Genomic DNA, 20,554 nt, shown 5'->3' with positions numbered 1-20,554 from the left:
CCTTAAAACCAAACATCACTTGAAAATAAATTACATTTATTTGTCATTTATAAAATATAAATCATGAATAGTTGCAGCATATTTTGTAGATCATTTGAAATACAGACCGTTAAATCAGTTCATTTCTAACAGCACATACAAACATACTTCATTTTAAAGTGTAGGAAAGTGATGAAATGGCTGATTTGAGTCACATTCTGACATTCTTAAGTTATCTAAACTCAATTTGTTTGGTAAACAAGTATCATTTATTGAGGAAGGAGGGTTATATACTGTATGTAATGACATTATTGACACTTCTAGCAAACACCAGATCAGCAGCAACTAATTAAAGAGACTAAAACAGATAATTATTAGATTATTATTCAGTATTAATAGAATTGAGGAAGGCCATCTTTGGCATGAAATATATTGTGTTACACAAAGATTTGTTGTTGTGCATTAAAGAGCAAACAAATTATTCTCTAGCTTATAAAAGTAGTTTGAAACCAAGAGGATATGGAGGGTCACTATAACTGTGGCGCCAATGATTCCATCACAAACTAACTATGAAACATGCTGTGCAGTTTTAATTCAACATGTTAGGGGACATTTTTGTCTTTTGTCTTTATAAACGGATGCACTGCTCTGCTGCCACTGTTTGTCACGGATCACACACAGTAAATGCATGTGAACTGTGACATACAACAGGAACATCTTTGTGAAGGTGGTTATGATGCTGTGCTTCGACTGTGTTATAAACCTGACTTGCTGTCAAGTTTCTACCTGGCAATAAATTCAAGCAGCTAATCAATGAAGTTAACATTTACTGTGAATTATGTCATAATCACATAATTAAAGTGCTTCTGCTTTACATCCTATATGTAGGAATTTGTCTTCAGAAAGCTTTGGGATCAATTAACAGGAAAGAGGAGAGCAGGTCACGTATGTCTAGTACCCCTGAGCACATCCGTCCCCTCTGGGGTCTGATCCCGCCCACAGCACCCTGGATGGATGATTGGTTTGCTTGTCAGACGAGTTCCACCAATCCCCCACTGTGATGATCTGTCCCCGCCCAAACTGAGACCTGTTGTGGCCTGTGTGTTTGAATGAAAAGAAAAATGAAAAGAAATCAAGCCCATTAAACTGTCCCATCTTTTATCTGTCACTGTTCCACACCGTAAACCAAAACATCCCGCGTGTCATTAGCGTGCTAAGATCGTGAGGCCTCAGGTCTGTTCTCAAGTGATGAGCAGGCTGAACATTTGGTTCCTTAAATCTGACTTATTTGTTAATAACTGAGTAATGTTATCTGTCATCTATTAAAGGATAACTTTCGTTTTTTACAACCTGGACATTATTTGTAGCATTAATTACGCCCATTTACTCACCCAGACAACTTTGGTGGCATTTGGAGTCGTTTGGAAGAAATTAGCCCCAGAGGAGCGGCGCGTATATCCGTATAATGCGAGTACTCGGGGCATCCATGCAGCCTCTGTATAACGCATAATCTGCGGCGAAACTCGTTCATATTCCAATATTTAGTTATGATATGCTGGTGCTATTTCCCTCTGAGCCCGTGGTGGCATGTTATCAACATTTGGCGTCTCTAGACAACTACCTCTGACGTGGATGATGTCATTACCGAACGCCGGGCGCTGCGAGCCACAACACGGCTAACTCTGCGGCGGCCGGCTACGAATACGCAATAACGAACCATAGCTGTGCCAAACTACAGCTAAACTAGCCGACCGCCGGCTCAGAGGGGAATAGCACCAGCATATCATAACAAAATATTGGAATATGAGTTTCGCCGCAGATGATGCGTTATATAGAGGCTGCGCATGGATGCCCCGAGTATGCGCCGCTCCTCTGGGGCTAATTTCTTCAAAACGACTCCAAATGCCACCAAAGTTGTCTGGGTGAGTAAATGGTCGTATTTAATGCTACAAATAAGGTCCAGGTTGTAAAAAACGAAAGTTATCCTTTAAATCCCACATGGGACCGTAAGTCTTCAGTCGACAAACAGCCCAGAGGTTTGTATTAAGGCTCACAATGGCTTCACTGCCTAGTTTGAAAATGTAGCAAAGCATAATAAGATTAAGACAGTTAGGAGAGCAGGTTAATTTTACTGAACCCTGAAATAATATTAACAAGTATTAACAAGAATTAATTTCCAGAGTTCAACTATCTGCAGTTAATTTCATTAAAGGTGCTACATGGAAAATCTACACATCAGCATTTATGTTGAGACAGGAGGACTGACAGGTTCAAGATTCATCATGGCTTTATACATTGTGTGCTAGTGGGCTGTACACAAAGGAGCCAATCATGAAGGGTGTGCTGGTCCTGCAGAATAAACACAGGTAAAAGGTTCATTGCAGATGGTGGGGGGCCTGTTAACGCTGATGGCACCAAATATGTTCACACTCTTCAGAAAAGCTAGAGAGAAAGCTGAAGTCAACCAGAATGATGCTAAGGTAGGGAAGGGGAACTAACGACAACATGCTGTTTGTAACAGGAAGCTACAAAGTTGAAGGGAAGTACAGTCTAATACCACTGCTTTATGACTAACAGCTGTTTCAGCCATGGTCTCATCTGTCTTTGAATGTTGTACATGCAGTAGCACCTATGCAGTATATATGACTGCTTCAGTGACATCTTGCACCATTGCTTGTTAAGGTCTCCTGTTTCCTGTTTTTTAAGCTTCCCATTTATATTTTATGAATGAATAAATGAGCCGGTGGTCTACGTTCTGGACACATGGCACACTACTGTAAAAAAACACCATGCAGCCACTGCAAACGGTAATGGTGTAAATAGATAACAGGTACCTGTGATTGGCCAGTTGACTTTGTGGCCCCGTCTTCTCAGCTCCTCAGCTACCTGCTGGTCGACCCCCTCCTCCAGATTAACCAACCACTGATCAGCTAAACACACAGAATATCGAATCAGAATATGATTTGGTCTTCAAAGCTTTACATGAGCAGCACACAAGGATGACACATACACTGTCTTCTTTTAATAAAATCCCAGTAATTCTCATCTCATCGGTGTGTGTGTGTGTGTGTGTGTGTGTGTGTTGGAGGGGCATACTTGTGCAGTCATGCTGTACATAAACTCTTGGTGCATCCAAAGCTTGTTGAGGATTCATCCCAAACTCCAACATGTTCAGCAACACCTAAAGACAAGCGCAACATCAGATAATAGCTCACTAACATTATACAGCCATAAGATTGAACATTAATTAAAGCGGGGTTTAATTAGACTAAAAGAAAAGACTAAATACCAAAAAATTCTTTGTTACAGGTTAAAATTCTAAAACAAAAGAGAGATTAGTGTTAGTGACATATTTTCTACACTCGATGCTCCACCTCAGTCTACTCTTGATTACAGCCTACCTGGACGTGTCCTTGCGGTTGCATAAAAGCCCCCATCACCCCCAGTGCAGCAAGGAGTCGTGGTTTTTGTGATTTGGTTGCACAGTCAGTGAGAAGTGCAGGTATTGTGGTGTGAAATGGCCTCTTCCCCCCAGCAACAGAGTTAACGTGGTTATGACGCAGAGAAAAGCTGGCACCCCGATTCTGTGACATTGTATACAATGATACACATCAGAAATCAGCCTTTTCAATCTCCTCATTTAGTTCTATGCGTTTATGTTTTAGTGCGTTTCTTGAAAGCATATTATCATGTGACCAAAGCAATGTGTGTTCATAAGTCTAGCCTGTAATAAAAAAAAAAAGTTTCCAGGTTAGCACACACACACACATACAGTATTTACATAGACACACACACAAAGCACAAGCTCACTAGGCACTCCTGGTCTTTTAAGGTCACATTAGCATGTAAAACAGGATTATGAAACATGAAAATTTGCAACGTCTTTATCCATGCCTGGTGTTTTACATGTTCTTTTTTTCTTGGCTTCAGCCAGCATTTGTCATCAAATATTCCCACACTTATGCTGCTCATCTAATGACACGCTGAACTCTAATTCTTATTCATCGACTCCACCTATCACCCTCTCTGCGGTGATAAGACAACAATGCAGAGTCAGTTTTACATACCCATCCCTACCTCACATGCACTCAAACACACACTCATGCCCTCTCCCTGACCCCTCAGACCTGCAGTGAGAATCCACAATCCTTAGGGACCAGCCCACTTCCAAAGCCCATATAGTTGCTGTTGACAAATGAGCAGGCGTTACCCTGACTGTCAATCACACAGAAATAGACCGTGTCACTTCCTGTCATCAGGCCAGGCTCCACTTCTTCCATGGCCCTACAGATACACACACAAACAACAATAAAAAAACATGCATAAACCTTATTGCTGATGCTTTTTTTAACGTGTGGTTATCAAAAATACCTTAAAATTATCAGAGAAAAGAGAGGTACAACTAGACTTGAGTAGAAGAAACTTCTTAGAAACTTTTAAAACTAGGAAACTGTGAAATGCACTTTCAATATCACTATCATGTCTGCATGACCAGCAGCCAATAAGCTGCAGTGGGAAACAGCAAAACCACAACTTAACTTTTTGTGGGCTTTAGAAATACTGATTTTTGAACTTTTGAAAGATACAGGCTGGGTGTTTTGCCCTGTGCTACATATTTTAGAGCCATGTTTGCCATCTAACTCTCACAAATAAGCAGATTTTAAGTGTTCCTTAGAGTTTTGAAATGACCACTTTTCAATATAAACACTATATTTAAATTGGAATACAAACATTTTTATCTAATATAAGAAAATAAAGGTAAGTAGAAACACAACGCCCCAACTGCCAACCTCGCATACTGGAGGTAGCTGCTATCACTTAATGTTTATGATTGTGTGCTTTCTCACCACCTGCCCTGTCATAGTGCTATCAGACTCTATGTTCCAAGCACAACAAAAAAGCCCTTCATCCTGCAGTGCCACGTATAATAAACCATTCTGCCAGCCTGGTGGTTACTCAGGTGATACTAAATGACTGAAGATGTAGGATTAGTGTATGTATTTGCATGTGTTGCCTAACGCAGTACCACATTCTCAGTAATTCATGGTTATCATAATTAATATAAATAATATGTTACTATAATATAAAACAACAGCAGGATTTATTACCGCAGAATATGTGTGTGTGCGTGGTGTGTGTGTGCACATTTACAGATCATTATGTTGTTTTATACTTTTATTGTCTGTTTTTCTATTTTTCTAAGAACTGATAATAAAGTTCAAAGTCGACAGTAAATACACACTGTTGCCATAACACACACATACACACGCACAGACACACACACACACACACACACACAGACACACACAGCAGACAGAGCAGTGGAGTTGGGAACGTGTTGCATGAAGGGATGGATTTACAGATGGGGGGGAGGGTAAAGGTCTACAGTCCTATCTAAAGTCAACAGAGCACCGCTGGTATGCACTGGCACTAACAGACATGTACACACTCACGCACACAGAAAACGCACACACCTGTCCATGGTGATGCGCTGTGCCCGCTGATGGCTGTAGCTCTTGTCCAGTAAGGTTTCCAGGGGGATGGTCACATGGTCTGGGTCGGCCAGATAACGCAGAGCATCTGTTGATGCCAAGCGCACCGCCTCCACCAGCACATGGATGTAGTCAGAGCTGTTATGGCCTTTAACTATACACACACACACACAAGAATGTAATTTTTTGAGTATAACATGTTATTTGTTCACTTTGAATCAAGAGGAAAGGATGACAACAACTTCAGTCAGATAAAGCTGATACAGCTAACCCTAGCCCTAACTTTCTGATGACGTGATTACATACATTTCACGTCATTTGTCATTTGTGACCAGTCTGAGGTGGCGTTTTAGTCCAAGATGAATCAGAGTGAGACGTCAAGTGACTCATGTCTGATTCATGTCCTGCATGTCCCGAGACTCAGCTGTCACTGGTTTGGTATTCTGAGGGCTGTCATTGTTCCCGATTTGAGGATGAAAGCTACCTCAAATGGAGTCATTACACCAAAGTTGACAATTTTTGCCATGACACATTTTGACATGTCACAGTGGTTCAGTAGTTCAGTTCAGTTTCAGGGTCCTGGTATTGTGCATGCTGGCTCATTGTCACACTATCTTGGCTCACTGGGACACTTATGCTGCAATCCATTGTCTCAGAACACCAAAAAAAACAACCTTTGACACGGAAAAGTGCAGAGGAACAGAGATACAAGTCAGATTTCCAAGGCAGAAACTCTGGGAATGCACCTGACGTGACAGAAAATGTTACTTTAAGTAGCGTTTATGTTGCCATATCCATTCAGTTGAACTGTGCTTGATAGAAATCTTTGCAAGCGTGTGGTACTAACCTCCTCCTCCTCTCTTCTCCTGTCTTTAATGTTTGCTAATATGCAAGTGAAGTTTAGAGACTTGGCATATAAACATCAGTTTGCTGAAGGCAAATGGCACATGGAAATATTGGAAATATTTGCAATGGACTTGCAGCATTAAAAAATAAGGAACACCCGTGCTTTTCCTATTCAAAATGCCTACTGTGAAAAAAGCCCTGTGCCCACATGCTTTTTTCACAGCAGGATGACTGGACTTCACACCTGGAAACTTAGCTTAGTAGCAAAGAATTCTGCAGCCACCCAAACACAATGATGGAGAAAGGAAGTTTGTTTTTATGTGGTGCTCAGCCTGTTGTAAAATTGCATCTAAAAATCTCAACATCTTTATATAATCCACACCTCTAAAGAATCATAAAACGTAAAATGTTCAAAGTAAATTATATGGATCATCCATCATCCATTCTATTTACCTCCATTATAATGGGATGAGGCCAGAGATTTAAGAGAATATTTAAACTCAGACAAATAAAACCAAGTCTGTCAAGAGTTTGTTTTTCTAAATATGAGTATGCTAATGCTTTATTTTTTCCGTGAAGTGAATCTTGACTCATCCACATCTACATTTTTGATTCTCGAGTATGACACCCTAATGCATCTCTGCTGCTATGTTTAAGCAGTGTGCCAGTGAATACCTTTGAGAGGGAAGTTCTCCAGGATGTTGAGTAGCAGCAGGGCAGCCAATCCCTGACTGTTAGGAGGAGTCTCCCACAGACGCACACCCTGAACACACAATGGAGACATTCCCTCTGCTGACCATGTTATCAAAATACAGATACAATAAGCTACCATGGTTGATGACCTCACCTTGTATTCTGTGCTTATGGGGGTGATGACCTCACTGTCATGGCTGCTGAGGTCATCCAGGGTCATGATTCCTCCATTTTGGTGGATGACATCGACGATGGCTTGGGCCACTCTGCCCTGGTAGAAAGCTGGTTTGCCACGCTCACCCAGCTCCTGATGATGCACCAGTCCATCAATCAATCTATTAACTCTTCTCTTTGCATTTTGCCATCGACATTTTAAAACAACAATACAAAATGCAAAAACATTAAAAATATGATGTTCTGCATGATGTTATGTGAAACAACTCTAGTTTAAAACATACGTGGGTGATGTGTCCACTACTGTGTACATCTACCAGTCCAATCAATGTTCAAATGAGCACGATGGTGTGTGTGAATGTGGGATTTTTCACCACAAGGAAGTAACAAACACCGTCATCGCTGAGGAATGACCGTTATGATACCATGGAAACCACCCATCAGTGAGGCTGAGGTCAATGCTATTGTTTCTACTGTCTCAGGAACATGTGAGTGTGTGTGTGTGAGTGTGTGTGTGGTGGTGGGCGGCAGGTTATCACGGGCGTACTTGGCAGTGTTCCAGCATTATTGCATTGCTAAAGACTGAGTGTTTGATGTAGTAATACTGAAGAGCATCAATCAATGCATGCTTTAATGGTGACACACAAGCAGTCACACACGCGGTGGGGTCAGCCATGGTTCTGGTGATTTCATCGTGGTTTTATGAATATCACATTGTCCACGCCAACACACGAACAATTATGGTCACACATTAACACAGTGGACAGGAAAGTAAAAATATGCCACCTGGCTTAAAATGGTTTAAATGGAGAGTTTGTTGTATTGTTATATTCTAGCACTGAAATAGGAAGGGTTTGGGAGACCAAATTTCTCGGGGTTGTGATCGATCATAAACTAAACTGGAAAAAAAATGTTGAGTGTGTAAAAGGGAAAATCTCAAAATCAATTGCAATCATGTACAAAACCAAAGACATGCTAAATTATAAAAGTTTATATTTAATTTACTGTTCTCTGATACTTTCTTATTTAACTTATTGCGTGGAATTATGGGGATCTACGTTTAAAAGCACAACTGAAAAAATTGTGTTACAACAAAAACGAGCCATACGCATCATAAACTAAGATGGTTATTATGACCATACAAATCCATTATTTTTATATTCTCATGTTTTGAAGTTTAGAGACTTGGTTTATTATAGAACAATGCAAATTATGTTTAAAGTAAAAAATAAAACACTACCAGACAGTGTGCGTAAGTTTTTCATAGTGTCTGAGAGTAAATATGAGTTGAGAGATGGAAGCAAATTTGTCTTACCAAAAGCTAAAAAAGAAGTTAAAAGAAGATGTATTTCTTTTAAAGGGGTTCAGCTGTGGAATAGTGCTGATCTCAAACTCAAGCAATGTACTTCTATTGTTATGTTCAAAAAATCATTATGTGGATTTATATTTAGGAGTTATGGCTGTAATTGAAGAAAAGGGGAAAAGAGATATGTATGTGCATGAGTATGTATGTGTATATATATATACATATATATGTGTGTGTATATATATTTTTGTTCGTTTTTTCTTTCCACTTGTCACCATGAATTGTGTAGCTTAAGATGCATAGTAGGAGGGCATTGATAAGCTTTGCTTCTGCCTGAGCCTTTTTCAGTCAAAATTGTTTTTTTTGGTTCTTTTTTTCTTTTGATGCTTTGAAGTGTATACAGTATATGACTGAAATAAACTTAACTAACTAAAGCTAAACATTATATATTATCTAAAATATTAAATATGTTAAATTCTAGTGCTTCAGTAAACATGTTCAAAGTATCATCTATCCATTTTTTCCGATGCCTCTGAGGATTGAATTTCAGAGGTATTAAACTTTAATTACCAGTAAGTTCCAGTCCACCACAGACAATTCTTCTGATGAAGTGTGTTGTTTTTATCATGACCACTTCTACTTGTTTCATTCTCTCCACTCCTCTCTTCTGACCATTTCAGCTTTGTGTCATCATCTGTCTGTCCTTCCTTGTCCTGCTTTTACTGCCTACCATCCTCCCTTCCCCTTCTAGTTTCCTCATTTACTGTCCTTCCTACTTTGCCCACCCCAACACAATCTATACTCATCCCTTCCTCTATCTACCTTGTTTTTCTTCCACAGTGTCCAACACGCTCACATGTTCAGGGTTAATTACCCACTATTCATCCAGTCCTTTCCCATATAGAAGGCTAAGTCACGTTCAGAAAAAGCAAACAACTTCTGGGAGGATGTGGAAGCAGTACACTGGTTTCTCTGTGGCTCTACATTGTTCTGTTTCCTTCTTGTCTAAATAACACAAGTTCATAAAAAACTAAGTGCTCTTCCACATGACCTACAAAACTACTCGTGTTTGAGTTTCAAGGATTTACCTTCAGGGTCTGGGCTAGGGCAGGGTTTCTGAATACTTGTCCACATCTGGGCGCATGACCATCAATCAGCAGGTCTCCACCTAGTTCCTTCCCAGCATCTCTCAGAGCAGCCGCCCAGTGCGCCCAGTGGTGAGCTGCTACCTCGGCAACAGGAAACCCCACCTCTGCAAGCTCCGCCGCCCTGCTCAGCACCTCCTGCAAGGACAGCTACGGAAACAGGGAGAGGAAACACATACTTATTACCTCATAGGAAACCCCACTGAGCAGGAAGTGTGAGTCATTGTTTTGAGATTAAATATGTGGAGACTATAATTGGTTTGTAATTTCCTTGGAGGGTTTTCCACTCCGAAACAAAATCCAATAATTGTTATCAATCTGGGCAAGAGAGAGGACACTTTTTGATGTCATAATTCCCTTAATATTCACTGTTCACTTGTACTTTAGTTTCTAATTCATATTTCCAAGTAGTACACCTTTAGTGAACATTTATCTTGTATTTTTTATATGTAAGTTGCCACAGCTGTTGTGATAGTAGTGCAGTGTGGTGAGAACATTTTAAACTGATAAAAAGTCAATTCAAAAACATTTATAGTGGGTATGCTGCATTCAGATTAGGCAAAACTATTTTTGCTGGTTTCTCGCTCTATGATTGTTGAATGCTGGTTGCAAATTGTGAGTCAGTACACTTCTTCTGATGTTGCGGGACTGAAGCCAGAGCTGGACCTTCACTGCTGTTTTAGATTACTGAACCACTGTAATTAAAGTCCAGTTGTAGCTGTGATGACATCACATTAACTACATATACTCTCTTATTTTAAGCACTCATGGGCATTAGAAGACTAAAAGTCCAATTGTAAAGAATCTGACTAGGATACTAAAGCATGGATGTACAATTTCACACCAATTGACAGTTTTCATTTTAACACCTCTAAATTTTCTACCCCCTACCCGAACAAGGGTCTGTATCCAATCCCTACTTTCATCTTTGACTCTACCTCTTCACTTTCTACCCCCTACCCGAACCAGGGTTTGTATTCCCACCCCGCTTTTATTGGTGCAGTTGGTGAGAGGCAGGGGTAGATGATGGTAGTGTGGCAATCGGCAGTTACATGTGGCATCTAGGCCTGTGGCCTGTGGTAACATTGTAGCAGCTAACAATAGCTAAAGCGGTGGTAGTATGATAGTATCTTAGCAGTTAGTTAGCAGTTAACATTAACAGTATAGGTGAATCTAGCTTTATTGTCTTCTTCTGTTCCTCTTAGCAGGTAGCGGTTAGCACTTAACATTAGCTAAATGGTAGCATCGGAACTGTATTGTCTTCTTCTGTTCTTCACATGGGGGTGGTTAGCATTAGCATTAGCAATAGTTAAATGGTAGCATCGGTACTGGCCACTACCTGGAGCATCTCTGGGTCAGTTGAACGTGGCAGTGCTGTTTGGATTGTGTAGGAGCAGTGTGAACTGGCACTAGGAGGGGGTGACTCTGGGACGCCAGAGTTCACCGCCTAGCCTTCTGGAGGTGTAGTGGGACTAAGTAGGCGAAACACTGTTGAAGGGAGGTTTCCACCTGATGACCCCCAGAGACGTGTTAGGAATCACTGCTCTTTGGCATGTATAGAGGCAGATTAGAGCTCCAAGGTTCTTCACTGAGAATGAATCCTCTTTTTGAGCACAAGTACAAGTAGTGTTTAAATTAACTAAAATTATCAAGATGGCAAAATCAGATCATGAAAATAGATCGCAAGTTGCAACCAACAGCACACTATTTTACCAGAGAGCACCTGACACAAAAATGTCTCCTTCTGAACCTGAAAAGACAGGTTGGCCTGGGAGAACAGTTTCAAAAGACATAGACTGTATTTTTGTGTCTAACATGTAATGAGACTGATTTCATCAGCCAAGAGAAAGATTTCCATTCTCTAGGAGCACAATCTAGAAAAGTTGTTCAACTTTCAAATTCATATAGCTGATATGGTTGATAAAAAATCCACTGTTTGTTTTTCTGCTGAATTTTCAAGGGCCTCCCAGGAGAGTACAACCAGGTCAGTGAGACCCAAGTAATTTAAGTTTGACATCCCCATTTTCTTGGAACTGTAGAAACCCTCCCACAGATGGTGAAGCCAAAGACAGTTTGTCCACTCTACTCTAAGTCTAGGTGTGCTTGTCTTCGTGGTGTGTGTCTACATGGTTTCTGTCTTAGTGTTTATGTTAAGGTTGTTTATTTCATGTAAATTATTATGTTAGATGGCCCTAATGGGCTACCTAGGTGTTGCATAACACACAGAGTTTTAGAAGATGGATACACAACCAGGGGTCAGACCTTGTGACTACCAAACAGCTGTACAGTATCACACCAGCATGCAGGGGCCCCTGGTACTGTGATGTTTAAGGCATCAAATGGTGAAGGAGGTGCCTCTGCAGTGTAACCACGTTCTTCCAAGAAGTCCAGGGTCTGAGCTCTGGGCGAGCGACCACTGAGGACACAGAGAGGCTCAGACAATCATTCTGAATTATGAAGAGAACAACCACAGACAAAGAAGAGTGCCCACCTGCCGTTGATCGCTCTGATGTCTCCAGTGCTTCCGTTGTAGAACAAGCAGAAGGCGTCTCCGCCAGGGCCGGTGCTGCAGGGCTCTGTTACCGCTAGCGCTGCTGCTATGGCAACCGCAGCATCTGCCGCGTTACCACCACGCTTCAGGATGTCTGAACAGAGATACATATCCACGTGTGATAAACAAACAAAACATGACTTCTCAGTTTTCCGCTAATGGTTTTTATCTGTGGAAACAGTTTGGTTTTATGTTCAGTTTTGACTGTATTCAAGTCATGAGATTTTTTGTGAGCTGCACAAACTTAATTCCTCTCGCCTCTGTTATGTAAATCTGAGGGGCACCTGGACACATTAAACAAGAACCAGCTGTTTAAATCTGTAGATTTGTGCATTAATATGAATATTATGTAATATTGTATATGCAATATGACAGTGGAGCCTTTTTAAACTTCTGCTACTAATTGTCCGTGTCTGTCTGCTGTGTTATCCGTATTATATTATTATATTAATATTGGTGGATTTTGCAAGATGCTGTGATTTGAAAGAAAATTGAAAGAAAGAAAGCATTCTCACGTGGAGAAAAGTAGTCAAACTTTCGTTTGACATTTTGTCATTTTACTGCCGAACTTTTCGCGATCACCCTGGCAAATGATTTGCACTCACCCAGTCCTATACTTGAAGCTAGCGGCTGGCTGGACGCTGCACAGCCGTGTAAACACAACACAGGTGACCGACGAGAGGAGAAAATCAAGTCGGTATCCATTCTGCTAAAACTAACAGCGACTGTTGGTAACAACAGTGTAAACAATTCTGTACTGGACTTTCAACTCCAGGTCGGTTACTCGGGCATCGATTGTGTTTGCCTCGGCTAGGAAAGGCAGCGCAGAGAATAGGATGCCAGATTACATCGATTGATGCTGTCGTTTCCGAAACAGAAAAGACTGTTGTCTGCAATCCTACCCTATTTTAATTCTAGTTCATTTTATTTTTATTTTAAGATAGTATTCCCATTTTTTTCTGGCCATCAATAATTTATGTTGATTTGAAAAGCGACAGGCAATAAAACTCTAATAACCACTGTTTGAGATTTGGATCGGAACCCATTAAGGGTTTTGTAACTGTAGTGATATATTTTGACTCAATGAGCCTCTAATAGGGTAAAATAGAAAATAACCACAAGAATTATTTGGCTGAAATGCTCATCTCTCACAAAAGCTAAACTCTTAAAACAAAGTAATACTGTATAGTAGGCTAAGTTTAAAATGGATGGCAGAGAGTCTCAGGAAACTAAACACATTTGCAAACTTTCAAGTTCAGTTTTTTTGACACTTTCTGTGTTTTATTGTGATAAAAACAAATCATTATGTTTCACACATCTGTCAGCCTATAACACGCGATAGAACATTATTTATGAGCACTCATCCAGAGTTGAACTATGGATTAACTAATGAAGTCTGTCTCGTTACTCACTAAACCAGTGGTAGGTGTAGGTCAGCCATGAGGTCTCTGCTGTATCGATCAACTGTCTGTCATTTCCTCTTCTGTCTCCATGTACACAAAATTTATGGTAGATTATTAACCCCTGTCTTCATCGGTGTGTCTGTGTGCACACAGCAGTGAGCTAGAGACAGGCTGGGTGGGGCAGGGGATATAAAGGCTCAACTGTAGCACCGACCATCCTAAGAAACAGGACAGGTGAGGCAGACAGGGTCACTCAGGAGACAGAGCTTTTCGAAGGAACAACCAAGATTAAGAGGTGGAAGGAGAAACTGTGTTGGGAAGCTGCAGGTGGAGTTTTACTATTCTTCAGCATCTCAAATTCTAAACACCTGACTGCTGTGGAGCGGACAAAGACTGGTCCAGACTTCAGTCTAAACCTCAGAACAAGACATCCTTGCGTTGTTGGTTTGATATAATTCAATTGAAATATCAAATTAAGTGGAGTTTTGAAGCCCACAAGATACTTGTAAAGCCCAAGGAGTTGTACTAGTAGAGGAGGCTGAAACATCAGTGTCAGAATGTGCTCAGGGAGTTTTGCCAAGTGTCTGGGGATCAGTTTGATGCCTCTGTCAATTGTGTGTGTGCTGTGTAACATCCTGCTCTTCTTCCCCGGGGGAACTTCTGTGGAGAGTGAACATATTACAGAGGAAGTCTGGTATTTTGGAGGCATTCTGGGATCTGGAGTGCTGGTGAGTACTTTAAAATGCCAACACTGACAGTAATGTCTGGTGAAGTAACCAATGCCACTACTGAATCACATTTATCACAGAGTGAAGATGCACTCTGCTTGATATCTGTTTATCTTCACTGATCTTCTGATGTTTTTTTGTATGTTTTTTCACATTTTATTTGTTGCTACTATATCACATACGTGTGGCATATTGTCATCATGATAGCATCCGTGTGATTCATGAACACAGTACATTATGAACAACACAACAAAAGTTCATCAGGGCTACAACTCACCTTTATTTTTATTACAGATTAATCAGAAAATTATTTCCTTGATTGTTTGATTTACTGTTTATTATACAAAATGTCAGAAATAGCAAAAAAAAAAAAAAAAAAATGTGATCTGAAGGTGATTATTTGATGAATAACCCAGCTTCCTGTTTCAGGAAAGTTATACATAGTTATGCATCACCTGAAAGAGTTAATGAGCTCATTATCTTGTATGCTCCAGCTAGTTCACAATAGAAACTTTGGAAATACAACAGAGGATTATCATGGAAATGATTTGTAAAGAATCTATGAATCAGCCACTAAGTGTAGAAGTATTAAAGTGTAAAAGTATAAATGGGGTTTTAACAGGCTTCAAATTATTCTGATTGCATATTTGCAGAAAAAGAGAAAATGTGTGCAGCTTTAACAAATGGCACATTCAAGTGTTCATTAAATAATACTGCCTATCTTCATCTCCACCTGCTAACAGCAGAGGAACAAATCTTCATCTGCTCAACTGTTTCCGATTTGTGTGTGTGTGTGTGTGTGTGTGTGTGTGTGTGTGTGTGCGTGTGCGTGTGTGTGTTGGGGCCACAGATGATCTTTCCAGCTCTGGTCTTTCTGGGTCTGAAGAACAATGACTGCTGCGGTTGCTGTGGCAACGAAAGCTGTGGGCGGAGATTTGCGGTGAGGAGATGTTTCGCTGTGTAACTTTTCACCATAATGAAATGATTATTCACAGCTGTGGCTTTCAAAAGTCAGAGGACAGGAAGATTAGAATGAGTCTAATGTTAAACACACAAGTATTCACATGTCTCAGTATTCCAGGATTGTCTTAATAAAACCTAAGGATTACAAATTAGCCCATTTTAGAAATGCAAACAAGCTGGTCTGACGGTTTAACGGTGGAGACTGTTAGCATGCACAACTCCAAGACGCTGTAACTGAAGCAGCTAAATGGAATTCAGCCATCATTAATTTTTTAATGTGCATCTGTGCTTTTCGCACTGCAACATGTCAGAATGTCTTCACTGAAAAGGGCCCATCAAACCAGCCTGTTGTTTATGTAGCAAGTGCAAATCACATGACTCTCCAAGACCCCAGAAAGTCTTTGTTCTGTGTCCATCGCTTACAAAAACCATTCACGCAAGAGGACACTCAGCTACAGAACAATACCTGCACAGGAAGAGGCATTTTTCCCAAATGTGTTGCTTAAATAACACATTGTAAATGGAAATTACTTGTTAAGTCCTTTTTGGACAATTAATTGGTGTTCAATGTGAATTAAAAAAAATAGTGAAACTCTCATTTAAAAAATCAAATGAAGGTGGAGATCAGATTATGAAATACCATTTGCACTGCAAGTTCACTTAAGTTAAAACTCAAGTTTTAACTTAACTTAAGTTAAAACTTAAGTTAGGCTTTATTTTGCTCTTGTTATTACTGTGAGGGATTTTTCTGAATGATCAGTAACTTGTTTGCATTCGCTCCACATTTTTGTCTTTATATCAAGTATGTACGCACATGAGCTGTGCTCGCCACAAGAAGACTTTAATTACTAATTAAGGTGTGACTTCTTTCTGAAAATAGGTTAAAAAAAAGAATTTGATGAGCCTTATGAATGGCCTAACAAAACATGAATAAACAGATAAAGAGAGAGAGCATGAAGGCTTTCAGGGTGTTGCTGTGTTGTATTTCCACACCACTCTGTACCTCTACTTTCACCTGTTAACTGTGAGTCTAATTACTGTGAGCGTGTAAAACAAACACAGTGGCACTATGTACACACCGTTTACACAGCAATAAATGTCACACACACATGCGCGCATTCTGGTTTCTGTCATTTTTGATGACATTACATAGATTTACATTAATTTCCTGGAGACTTACCATAACCATAACCATAACCATAACCATAACCATAACTACTACTTGCCTAACCCTCACCCTTACTCTAACCTTAACCTAACTGTAACCTTAACCCAAGTCTTCATCCTAAAATTTAATGATTTACATTATGGGGACCTGCGTTTTGTCCCCACAAGGCGAGTCACCACAATGCGACTGTGTAAACAGATTTATGTCCCCACAGCAGAGGGAAAACCTGGTACACACACACATTCACACATAAATTGATGAGATTTTCATCACTGTAACAAGAAATTCCCCTGATGGGAGTCTCACATGACTGATCGCACAGAGCGCGTATTGTTCTGGTCCTGGCACACATACTGATCGATACTTCAGGAATGCGTAGGTGTGTGAGTGTGTGTGGGGTCAAGCAAAGAATCAGCAAACAAAGGTCTGTCAGATTACTGTACACAAACACACACACGCACACACACACCGTCTCTGTGCTCTGTGCATAACCCTCAGCGTGTTCTCTCCACACCCAGAGATAATAACTTTATTGTTGTCACAGAGGTTCAAAATGAGATTGTTAAAAGTATTGATTCTCAATAACTGTCATCTCTCTCTTTGTGTGTGCATGTAGATGCTGAGCTCCATACTGTTTGCAGCTGTGGGTGTTATAGGGGCTGGTTACTCAGTTATAGTTTCTGCTGTGGCCATTAACCAAGGACCAGAGTGTGTGGTTTACAGTAACGAGACAAACAAAGTTTGGAGCAATCCCTTCTCAGATGGGTGAGACACACAACCCTAATAAGTATTACAACACTTATTCTAAATACCAATGCAAAGATGTACATACAGGACATGTAGTTTGTGGTGATGACAAATATTAACCACATTTTCACGTGTTTCAAATTTGGATTGTGCTTTTCAGAATTAGGACTATTTATTATTAAAGGAATAGTTAGACATTTTTGGAAATATGCTTATTGGATTTGAATCAGGTGTGTGCAATAACTGTGGAGCTAGAGTTGGGCCTATTCTATCATATATTAGTGTCTGGGGGGGTTTCACACAGCCACCGGGTGCAGCCCTGGTGGTTGCCAGGTTTCTTCAAAAATGTTATTATTAGCCATAAAATAATACAAACCATACCAAAGCTAATCTTTTCCTACATAATCCATCCAAAAACTGCCCATCTGGCAACTTTTCAGAATCACCAGATCTGGTGGTAATTTTCTGCCCGTGTTGTCAACCAATCAAGGCCACCAGTAAAAACCGAACATACATTCTACACTTACTACAAACTGGCGGAGAAAAGTACACCCTTTAGCACAAAGACAAACTGTAAGCTGTCATTGCATGTTTCAGTAATAATGTATGTATGAACCATGTATGTCACAATTGGAACTGCAGGAGGGGCAGCGCCCCAGGGTCCTTATGGACCACACGCCTCTGGTCTTTATGCTGAGCTAAGGCAATTGACTCACATGTCTAGCTCTATAACAAGCTTAACTCACAGGTATGAGAGAGGTATTAATCTCAACTCAACTCATCAAATAGGTGAACAAGCATATTTCCTAAAGTGTCAAACTATTTCTTTAACAGACAGGTTGTGGATGTAATAGAAAATAAAGGGGAGAAGCATTTTAGCATTCAAAGAGTTTTTGACCTGGCGTTCACTGATGTTTCTGGTGTTCGTCCAGTCTCTTGTCCAAGGTCAACACTGTAGAGCTCTCCACAGCTATTTGCATGTGATTACAACACAGCAGGACAACAAGAAAAAGCTCTCGAACATTTGAGCTGTAAACCACTTTGCTAACTCCTTGATCAACCTGCTCTCTTTTTCTCCCTCCCTTTCCAGTGACTACCTGTCCAACAAAACGGCCTGGGCGAATTGTTTAGAGCCTGCCGGCGTGGTGTCCTGGCATCTCTCTCTGTTCTCAGTGCTGCTGGTCATGGGTTTAATCCAGATGGCGCTGTGTGCTGTGCAGGTGGTGAACGGCCTGCTGGGAGCTCTGTGTGGGGACTGCTGCGGCTGCTGTGGAGGGGTCAGTTACTAGACTGAGATAGAGATGAGTGCACTTTAGTCTGTTTTTGAAAAGAAATTGGGTATGTTTTAAGTAAATAAATGGTACCTGGTTAAATAAAGGAAAAGAAGAAGACTGTGATCAAAGAAAGAAAGAAATCTAACGAGATACTGATATGAAAGTTAGAAGACAAAGACGTTGGCTTGCTGATGACAGGAAGTTTAAATAAGCATGCTTACCTGGTAAAACACTTTCTTTATTTAAACAATTAAAATATAATTCATGGATTGTATACTGGCCATTTTATTCCAGATTTGAAATTTAGTTAATCAGGTATTGCAAGATAACTTTCATTTACCAACTGGAATCCAGTGAATTAATGAACTGCTAATAGCTTTTGGATTGGTGTTAGTAAACAGAGATGGATTCAATTTTTAGAATAAAACAGGTGAAAATGTCAATAATGTTTGTCTTTCAGAGCGACGGAGCTGTCTGAGCCCTTCCTGCAAGAGTCTGAAGACGGCTGTTACCTGTATTTATTCTGAGGATGACAGTAGTCTCTTGCTTTATGCCATAAGCTTCTGCACAAGAGCTTATTGATTACATTATGTGTAGTAAGGACACCGGTGAAATGACAGAGCTCTGATTTCAATGGTTTCCCATTCACTCTCTAGCAAACACTAATGCCTTTATCTTTTCCTCTTATTAAATCTGCAGTCTTTTGGGTTTTCATTTTTCTTGGCTTTAACTACTTTTCAACACTAACCACTGTAGTTAATTGTGTTAATTGAGTTAAGTTTTTGTCCATTCAATCAAAGCAGTGAGTAAATATCCTATTTTTGATATATGTATGAGAACCAGATGGGGGTATGCGACAGGATCGGGCCATGTCACTGCTTTGAATATTGTTTTTGCGCTTTTCCAGTAAAAGATTTTGAGTTGCTTTCTTCAAATATTTCTGTAGCATGACTGCCCCCTGCTGGGCGTGTAGGTATTGTAAGCATTTAAGATGGGGGTTAAAAGGTCATAGAGATAGACTGACAGTACGTGTATCTACACCATCAGTAAAATCTTACATCTTGTAACTTGTTGTCAGTGGTCATAATAAATGTGCTGAAATGTTTTTGTAGCATCATTCACTGAAGGTATGGATGTAACTGTCACTCAGTCGCTTCTCTTTTAGACACGCCTACGTATGTAGACCTCTTCTGGAGGTCACCCGACCTAAACCCAGCTGAGAAGGTTTGGGATGAGTCGGACCGCAGAGTGAAGGCAAAAAAGCCAACAAGTGCTCAGCACCTCTGGGAGCTCCTTCAAGACAGAGAGATACTACTACTGCATTTGTGTGTATGTTGCATTTTACTGCTGTAGATGTTTAAGGTTCAGCTGATTTGAACTACCAGAGTCTCTGTCCTGTGAGAACCACATAAAGTCAACTTTTCATGAGCTCAGAGAAACAGCCTGTTGTCAGCTTTGTGATGATGCCTTTTCCAACTAATCCAAGAGGGTTTCTAAATAGTTTATTTAAGAAGTGGGACAGTTTTCTCAACCCATAAGGGACAAGATCATGTTTTGGCTTAAAATAATAAGGTCTTTTTTATTCTTCATCATATTCCTTGTCTTCCTCCTTAGGATGTTTCTGTCTTTTGAGTTGCATTTAATGATTACAGTCACATGTTGAACAGTCATCTACTGTAACAGCACATACTTTTTTTTAATGGTTTGTTTGTAGATCAGCGCTGAGTTGCCTCAGTGGTATCTTGACTGTTTGACTGGAAACTATCCAGTAGAGTATGCTGACGTTCTGAGATGATAAAAATACTGAAAGACTAATCTAAGTCTTATCGCCTGCAACTGTTGCCATTCTCTCACAGCGATAAGCTTTACAAGCAGTTCTCAGGCTAATATAAACTAAGCTCATGCTCTTATTGGTGGAGCTTGTTTGATTCATATGCATATATATAGAACCACATAAAGTCAACTTTTCATGTTGACTTTATGTTTATATATATATGTCTATATAAATGTCATTTACTGCAGCTGTACTTGAGGACTGCTTAGACCAGATGGACATACAGACAGACATACATTTATGTTAATTAG

At 40.2% G+C, this 20,554-nt stretch overlaps 2 protein-coding genes across 2 annotated transcripts; one reads left to right on the top strand and one right to left on the bottom strand.

Moving 5' to 3' along the window:
- Positions 1–78: 78 nt before the first annotated feature.
- LOC121605861 (glutathione hydrolase-like YwrD proenzyme) lies at positions 79–12,918 on the bottom strand. The gene is made up of 12 exons (XM_041935969.1): positions 12,792–12,918; positions 12,127–12,280; positions 11,898–12,051; positions 9,579–9,785; positions 7,165–7,317; positions 6,993–7,080; positions 5,454–5,625; positions 4,107–4,263; positions 3,381–3,563; positions 3,076–3,160; positions 2,814–2,909; positions 79–1,076 (listed from the first exon to the last, which is right to left on the bottom strand). Exons 1-12 carry the CDS (start codon positions 12,889–12,891, stop codon positions 931–933), a joined length of 1,695 nt encoding a protein of 564 aa, XP_041791903.1. The 5' UTR covers positions 12,892–12,918; the 3' UTR covers positions 79–930.
- Positions 12,919–14,146: 1,228 nt separating this feature from the next.
- On the top strand, positions 14,147–18,947 carry tm4sf4 (transmembrane 4 L six family member 4). Its single transcript, XM_041936022.1, has 5 exons — positions 14,147–14,317; positions 15,168–15,257; positions 17,065–17,213; positions 18,286–18,472; positions 18,930–18,947. Exons 1-5 carry the CDS (start codon positions 14,147–14,149, stop codon positions 18,945–18,947), a joined length of 615 nt encoding a protein of 204 aa, XP_041791956.1.
- The last annotated feature ends 1,607 nt before the right edge of the window (positions 18,948–20,554 follow it).

The sequence above is a fragment of the Chelmon rostratus genome, chromosome 4, assembly GCF_017976325.1.
Source record: "Chelmon rostratus isolate fCheRos1 chromosome 4, fCheRos1.pri, whole genome shotgun sequence".
NCBI classification, from domain to species: domain Eukaryota; kingdom Metazoa; phylum Chordata; class Actinopteri; order Chaetodontiformes; family Chaetodontidae; genus Chelmon; species Chelmon rostratus.
The sequence above is the reverse complement of the archived record's forward strand: the minus strand, read 5'-3'. Positions and strand labels throughout refer to the sequence as shown.

Coding starts and splice junctions, on each gene's coding strand:
- LOC121605861 (XM_041935969.1), bottom strand. CDS start 12,891: ATGGATACCGACTTGATTTTCTCCTCTCGTCGGTCACCTGTGTTGTGT. Junction 9,786..11,897: donor AGCTGTTTGGTAGTCACAAG/GTCTGACCCCTG, acceptor CTGTTTCCGTAG/CTGTCCTTGCAGGAGGTGCT. Junction 5,626..6,992: donor GGAGAACTTCCCTCTCAAAG/GTATTCACTGGC, acceptor GTGTGTGTATAG/TTAAAGGCCATAACAGCTCT.
- tm4sf4 (XM_041936022.1), top strand. CDS start 14,147: ATGTGCTCAGGGAGTTTTGCCAAGTGTCTGGGGATCAGTTTGATGCCT. Junction 14,318..15,167: donor TTCTGGGATCTGGAGTGCTG/GTGAGTACTTTA, acceptor TTGGGGCCACAG/ATGATCTTTCCAGCTCTGGT. Junction 17,214..18,285: donor AGCAATCCCTTCTCAGATGG/GTGAGACACACA, acceptor CTCCCTTTCCAG/TGACTACCTGTCCAACAAAA.